The 8305-nt window shown below is 42.9% G+C and overlaps 1 protein-coding gene across 1 annotated transcript in view; it reads left to right on the top strand.

The window, feature by feature from the left end:
- The window catches only part of LOC101859528, a 72309-nt gene that overhangs the window by 4229 nt on the left and 59775 nt on the right, over positions 1-8305 (top strand). The window contains exon 2 of the mRNA XM_005111544.3: positions 7735-7904. Coding sequence (XP_005111601.2) covers positions 7746-7904 — 159 coding nt within the window. The 5' untranslated portion in view covers positions 7735-7745. The remainder of the gene's footprint in view (positions 1-7734; positions 7905-8305) is intronic.

Genomic DNA, 8305 nt, shown 5'->3' with positions numbered 1-8305 from the left:
AGAGAGAGAGAGAGAGAGAGAGAGAGAGAGAGAGAGAGAGAGAGAGAGAGAAGGAGGGGATGTGGTGGAGTTACAATTAAATAGTTAGCAGCCAAAAATGCACTCTGAAACTCTGCGGGTCTCACTTGAACCGAAAACAGCACACACAACTCAGACGGGCACAAACTGTTTTTTGTTTTGTTTTGGTAAGCGTTTTACGGCATTCGCAGCTGCATTAGATCGGCCACAAACTAATAATATTAATAATAATAATAATAATAATACTTCCCTTAAAAAAATAAAGGAAGAAAACGCTCTTTATCTCCTCAGAGTCAGTGGGTAGGAGCTATAATTGTAATTACGTACACATGCATAAATGAAAAAAAAATCAGCATATTCATACACATTTATAATAATTATACAATGCTATTATGTGCGTGTGTGTGTGTGTGTGTGTGTGTGCGTGTGTGTGTGTGAGTGTGTGTACTCAGTTATCATTAAAATTTACATGTATGTTATTTTCACAGTTAAATGGAAACTGGTTCTCCTAAAATGTCCCCAAAAAATCATCCCTAAAAAAGAACACTCTATCAGGATGTGGGGGCGGGGGGGGGGGGGGGGGGGGGGGGGGGGTGATGGAAAAGGGGAGAGGGGCGGTGTAAGCTTTCAGAAAAAGGTGTCAACATTCATTATTCCCCTTTTGTATTATAACCTATTGTATATGTGTCATGCCTCCGCCTGTCGATACATTATTCTAAGCGTAGATCATTAAAGTTTCATAAGTCCGATTGTTTCGTCCCAGCTTGAAAGATCCTAGACAGGTTTTGCGGACTGTGGTGGGCGCTTACCTGACCACCAATAATCTTTAGGTTTAAGTTCAGTAGAGGTTTTACTGCGCTCGCAACTGCATAAGGTCATAATATGAGCGCCAAGGGTTGGATGTCAACAGAGAAATCCTTGCAGGGAATCCGGCTTACTCTGCTCACCTCTCTAGCTTCAACAGCACAAAGTCTGCTTCAATTATCAAGGCACCTCGGAAATAGCAGGTCATAACATACAAAAGAAGTAGAGGAAAAAGGACGATAGTAGGGATTAGGAAAGAAAAAGCAGAAGTTTCCTGTTGCAGTTCAGACACAGTTATGAGCATGACATTGATGAATCAGCCCATTTACAATTCTACTATGCATAAGAACAAGTTAATTCCCTCCCTTTGGGAATGGCCTAAAGACACTTCAGTCAGTAGCATCGCCCCGGGGAGTGATAATCTAGTTATAGAGACACCAGCTAGCCTCGTCCAGGTGCTGTTTTAGCCTGGGATGGACACTATAATATCCCAGCAGAATGATCGATGTTCTGGATAAAAGTAAAGTAATACCTTTTCCCCAAAGAGCACGACAAAGAGCGCATTCATTACGTCACAGACTATGGTCTTATTCCATATTATGTGCTTCGATAGCTTATACAGAAACGTCACAAAGATCGTTTGTGTACACCCACAGAATCTTTACATTTTTAATGTGGATGTTTTCTCGCCCACATCGACACAGTTTTGATCATTTAGGAAGCGGGCTTCCGACCCTGCTTGTCAGGACTAATCCAGGCTGAATGGGATACAACACCCCAGCCAGAAGAAACATTGGTATATTCCATAAGTGGTCTCTTTTAAGCACAAGGGGATTTCCCGAAAAATGCTGTTTTGAGAAAATCGAAGGTGAACTTTTTGCCCCTTGTTCAGTTTCTTTAAAATACAAGGAGATTTTTCTCTATAACTAAACACGTATACACAACAATGAAACCAAAGTTCTCTTACTATAGGTTGAGCAATGCCCACTTTTGGTGTCGGTCAAGATTTCTGGAAACCCCCGAAATCTGGGCTAGCCCGCTTGTCCTGAAAAGCGATCAAATATCCCCCACACTCGAGAATCGAACTCGCGTCTCCTGCTGCGTGCGACAGCGAAGCGCCTAACCTCTACACCCACAGACGCTGATGGACCTGTTCTAAGATAAGATACATCTATATTGTCCAGATCCTGGCACATTTGTTTGGTGTTTCACTAAGCGCGCGCACACACATACACATATACACACACACACATACACACACACACACACACACATATATATATATATATATATATATATATATATATATATATACACACAGGCGCACACGCACACATACCCCCAGTGGGTCGGGGGGATATAAATAGACCCACTGCTTCGTCTGCAGAAGGTGCAACCCCCTCAAAGGCGAAGTGTCGCACACGGACCCCAACCCTCTGGGATTCGTGTGCGACACCTACTTTGGTGTATTTTCCTCTTCTCCTTCCTTCTTTCTTTCTCCTTCTATCTTTCCTCCCACCGTTGACCTCATGTGCAGAAAAAAGAGTGGTCACCCATCCCACAGAGTGGGCGCCTTGTTGACCGTGAGGTGCGACCCGTGCGGAGGGAAACCGGGTACCTGGCGGTTGAGGTGAGATCAGTCTACGGACTGTCCCTCACCAACACACTTCTTTGGCCCAGTTTTTCCTCTTAGACAGGAGGGTGGTACGGCCCATGCCACTCTATCGGTTGGGAGTTGAAACAACATCAAGCCCTGGGTCAATCTTGACGGGAGGGTTTTATGCACTCTCGTGGAGAGTATAGCTCCGGGGTAGCCCTGACACAGCTCTGGTCATCCGAGCAATGTGTCCCCTTGTTGGGCTCGATGGTGGACGAGGAGCCCCGGAGTCGAACCACCTAAAAACCACCAGGGGAGCATCCTTTCTCCTCTCCTATTTGAAATTGAAATAAATTCCATCGTAAAAACCCTCCAAAACAGCATAGACAGCTCGTTATACGTTGACGACTTTTGTATATTATGCTGCCTTTCGAAAAATCCTCATTTGAGATCTATGGAAAGGCAGCTGCAAACGCAGCTGCACAAACTCGAAAAGTGGGCAAACAATAATGGTTTCAAGTTCTCCCCGCCAAAGACGGTTGCAGTGTACACTTCTGCCGAACAGGCAGACGTGTGCTGCAGCCGGATTTGACACTATACAGGGAAAGGATTCCCGTCCAGGACCAAGCTCGTTTCCTCGGCGTTATATTCGACAAAAAAAATTCACATTCATACCACACATTAAAGACCTTCGTGTGAGGTGCCAGAAAGCGCTTAACGCTTTGAAAATTCTATCGCATCCGGAGTGGGGCGGGAACTCAAAACACCTTCTTCACTTGTACATCTCCCTCGTCCGGTCCAGGCTGTCAAGTCTACGGATCGGAAAAACCACACATCCAGAAAATGCTAGACCCAGTACAAAACCAAGGACTCCGCCTCGCTCTGGGAGCTTTCTGCACTTCTCCGATGGAGAGCCTCCAGGCCGAGACAAACATACCACCACTCTCACTCAGACACACTCAACTCTCACTACAATACGCAATTAAACAGAGCTCAACACCGGAAAATCCAGCGCACAACTGCATTTTTAAAACAAACCCAGAAACCATGAACAAATTCCAAAACAACGAAAAACTCATCAAACCCTTCGGCCTCAGAATCCTCGAGGACCTCAAAAACTTACACTTTTCCAAACAAGACATTCAACAAATTCTTTTCCCCGACCTCCCTCCGTGGCACCTCACCAAGGCAAAAGTAGACTTACAGCTGACCACACACAACAAAGAAAGCACAAACACCAAACTTTTAAAGCAGAATACAAAAAAATAATAGATAAATACCACGGTGCGGAGCTCATCTTCACGGATGGCTCCAAAAATGACAATGAAGTGAACGCTGCAGCCCTATCTCCCAACAGTACACACCAGAGGAGACTTCATCCTGAAGTCTCCATTTTCTCTGCGGAGGCCACTGCCATTGACATGGCACTGGACTCCGTAGAAAATTCTCCAAACAAATCTTTCTTAATCCTTTCTGACTCTCTGTCTTGCATCACCTCACTCACAAACTACACACTCTTACACCCAAAAATAGTTAAGCTACAACAGGAAATTCACACACTATCCCAGAGAGGAAAAAACATCATGTTCGCATGGATACCTAGCCATGTGTGCATCCGAGGAAACGAGCAGGTAGACGACCTGGCGAAGAAAGCCTCATCCCTTCTGCTGGGATAAACGACAAACACTCTCTCACCGACTGACTTTAGAAATAAAGTCAAAAAGTACACATCCAGTCTGTGGGAGAGCCACTGGGAAAAACAGAAAAATAATAAACTGTATGTTATAAAACCCAAACTGAAACAGCGAAATCCTTCGGACCTCTCCAGAAGAGACGAAGTCATTTTTACTCGATTGCGCATCGGACACACGGCCCTGACCCACAAATACTTCCTACAGGGAGATGAGAAGCCGTTCTGTGTCGGATGCGACACAGATTTTACCGTTGGACACATCTTAACCGAATGTCTGGACTTTGGAGAAATCCGAAGGAAATGTTATAAATGCAAGAAATTGCTAGACATTTTTTCCGTCGTCGGTCACAGCAGAATTTTGAATTTTATGAAGGCCATTGGCCTTTATGGCAAATTGTAAAGTGAAACAATATTGTTTAAAAAATTATATTGTTATTTATAAGAGTTGTTTTAAATTTACACTGAATTTTAGTATTTTAGCATTTTAAAGTCTAATTGTCGACCAACCGTGCAGTGAACTGTTGCGAATGCTACCAACTTGTGTTTCGCGCGCTCATATGACCTTATGCAGTTGCGAGCGCCGTAAAACCCTGTACTACTACTACACGCACACAGACGCATACGCACGCACATGTGCACACCCATACATACTCACACACTCTTCGCTGACTCATCCTCTCTTCCATAGGCCTACACCTCTGTGACATAACTATAATCACAACAAAATATCTGACCCCTCGCTCATATGACCTTATGCATTCGCAGGAGCCGTAAAAAAAATTCCCCCAAAAAAGAATATCTGAGAAAAAAACCAAAATATGCACAGAGTGAAGTGAACACAACCGGTCGCCATTGAGTAGCGCCCAATAATTGGTCGCTTTTAAGGACAAGCGGGCTAACTCAGATTTTGGGGGTTTCCAGAAATCTTGACCTACACCAAAAGTGGGCATTGCCCTACCTATAGGAGAAGATTGGTGTCATTGGTGGGTATATTTGTTTGGTTAGAACGAAAGCCCTCTTTGTATTTTAAAGAAACTGATTAAGGGACAAAATCTTGACCTTCGATTTTCTCAAAACAGCATTTTTCGGGATAGCCCCCTTGTGCTTGCACTTTGATGAAACTGTGGAAGGTTACGTGAATGATGACAATATAGAAATTATAGGCGAATTCCAGGTTTAGAACGACAGATACAGGGAGCATGGAAGTGGAACCAAATTGGAAAAAAGAAAATTATTAATCCACAGACAGGAAAAAGAGGCTAAAACAGCACCTGGACTTGGATAGCTGGTGCCTCTAAAAATAAATTAATGATGGTTAAGGTCAAAGTCAATGAAACTGAATACACTCAAATACTTTGACAATGTGCTACGACAATTTGCCCTTTTCTTGATATAGATTTACTGCAGAAGCGCGAAAAGAGAGTTCGCGATTTAGTGCATTGGACCGAAACCCAGTCATGCCGTGTCTTTTTTTATTTTCAAATCGAACTAAATCTTTCAGTTTACTTGTTTAATATCAACCTTTTAAAAACTGTTGTTTTCAAAAGTATTAAACTACTGTCTGCCTCGGTATACAACTTTTCCCCAGAGTTCTCTTAAAGAAATCTCCACAAAGAAGATTTCTATCTTTATCATACAAACACTCCGAACTCATTCTGTTTCTTGAAAAATTGATTTAAGCAGAGGGAAAAAATGCTGTGTGATTTCATTAGGTTTTCTCCAGTTAGCCTAGTGCAAAGTTGTTGAGATTAAGAACCCTGGCTCTCTATGATCGACAGGAAACGGAGCAATCGTTACCCCAACGGATAAAACAAATTATACAAGGGGTTATTCAGTGAAATGTTTAAGAGACGTGGTTTGTGAGGCATCGTGGTGGAATCAAACGCTTGTCAGTTCTTTATTTTGTTTGCTTGTTGTTGGGTTGTTGTTTTTTGGATTAGGTAGTAATTGGTTTCGTCTCAAAGTTTGTTTATTTGTCTTATTTTTTATGACAAAAATACCCCTTTATCTTGAATAGAGGTCGAGATATCTGCAATTGAAAGAGGTGGGGGCTGGGGTTGCCTGGTGTCAGAATTAAGATAGGCGAGAAAATAGCCGCTAAAGTTTGATGACTTCCAAAGTTTTAGTGTCCTTAGTAATATCGAATTTACGTTTTTTGGGGTGATATTTATCAATGTTTTTCACTTAAATGGACCACACAAAAATACTCCACCCCCCAAAAAAAAATCAATACAAATTGTCAATCGGGCAAGAGAAAATGCAGGTTTCTTCGTTATTCTGACGAGCGCCTGGTTTTACAAGGAGGACATACATTATAACTTGATGTTTTGAAGTAACGAACATCCGTGCGACGGTCTTTGTTGACAAGGTGGGAAGAGAATGACGTGAGATCATGCAGGAAAACAAAAGGACATTTTCATAGACAATATCGGGACGCGAAATTACAAGTGTTTTTGTTGGGGTTTTGTTTTTGTTATTTCAGTTGCTGTTGTTGTCGTTGTTGTAGGTGTTATTGTTGCTGTTGTTGTTGTTTTTGTTGCTGCTGTTGTTGCTTTTGCCTTCCTTTTCTCTTTTCTTTAAAAAATCAATTCCTATAATAGAAATTAAAAAAAAAACACGAAAACAAAAAACGAAGCATCTTCTGCTTCTTTACAATAATCACTAACAAAGACTTTATCAGTTGAGCAGCACAAGTTTTCTGTTGCTATCCGGATTCGAACCCGGTACCTATTGAATGCGAAGCGAACATCTTAACCTCTAGAGGCCATGAGAGCCCCCTTGTTGCTGTTTAGAAAGCCTGTTATCAGCTGGACAAGGCCGCACTCCACACATCATGAGCGACCATTTCATGGTTACAAGAAAAGTTGGGGGAAACACATTGAAAGCCAAAAGGTTACAAATTGATGGCCATCGCATTCTCCCAGTTTGAACCCTTTCGACTCTTTCCTCAGAATTTTTTGGTAGACGGATAGGTTCCCCTGTTTTTTATTAGACACCCGGGGCCAAAACAACAGAGCTGTAAATTTTGTGGTTGTTGTTGTTGTTGCTGCTGCTGTTGTTGCTATAGCTGTTGTTGTTGTTGTTGTTGTTGTTGTTGTTGTTGTTGTTGTTGTTGTTGTTGTTGTTGTTGTTGTGGATATTGTTGTTGTTGATATTGTTGTTGCTGTTGCTTTTGTTGTTGTTGTTGCTGTTGTTGTTGTTGTTGATATTGTTGTTGCTGTTGCTTTTGTTGTTGTTGTTGTTGTTGTTGTTAGCTGTTATTTCAGGGCTCAGCCTCTGGTCTATTCTATGGTCATCCTTTCTCCTGCTCCCCTCTCCCATTGGGGCTCTCGTGGTTTAGAAGTTATGGTGTTTGCCTCTCATTCAGTAGATCCCAGGATCGAAGCGTGACAGCCATGGAACATTTTCTTCCCTAGAATGTTCTTCTTTCACCTCCTTTCCTGCTCTCTAACCATGTTATGTCATTTCCTTTCGTCTCTACTTTCTGCCCCCCCCCCCCTCCCTCTCCTTTTGCACTTTCCTCTTGGCTATTTCCTTATGCAGTTTCGAGCTTCGTAAAACCTTACTAAAACTAACTAAAACGCTTACCAAAACAAACATGCCGCCCTCCCCTCCCTTTCAGCTGTAGCCAGAATGACGTCCCCACTGACGGCGCTAGCACTGACCCTGATGGTGTCCCTGGTCATGGTGGAAGGGCTGGGCTCCTGGAAGAGGCGGCCTTGGTACCCGGATGACGTGCAGCAGATGTTGCCGCAGTACTATTGGAGCACCTCACACCGACGTGCCTACTATGTGAGTACACGGGGTTGTTGTGGCTGTTGTTCTTGTTGTGGTTGTTGTTGTTGTTGTGGTGGTGGTGGTGGTGGTGGTAGTGGTAGTGTTGTGATTATTGTGGTGTTGTTGTGGTGGTGATGGTGGAGCACCTCACACCGACATGCCTACAAAGAGAGTACATGGGGTTGTTGTTGTTGTTGTTGTTGTTGTTGTTGTTGTTGTTGTTGTTGTTGTGTGTGTGAGTGTGTTTGTGTGTGTGTGTGTTTGTTTGTTTGTTTGGAGCACCTCACACCGACGTACCTACTATGTGAGTCCACGGGCTTTTGTTGTGGTGGTGTTATGGTTATTGTTGCGATTGTTGTTGTGACTGTTGTAACTGTTAGTGTTGCTGTTATTATTATTATTATTGTTGTTATAAT

The sequence above is a fragment of the Aplysia californica genome, unplaced genomic scaffold (assembly GCF_000002075.1).
Source record: "Aplysia californica isolate F4 #8 unplaced genomic scaffold, AplCal3.0 scaffold01074, whole genome shotgun sequence".
Lineage (NCBI taxonomy): Eukaryota > Metazoa > Mollusca > Gastropoda > Aplysiida > Aplysiidae > Aplysia > Aplysia californica.
Note: the sequence above shows the minus strand (reverse complement) of the source record. Positions and strands in the feature narration are given on the sequence as shown.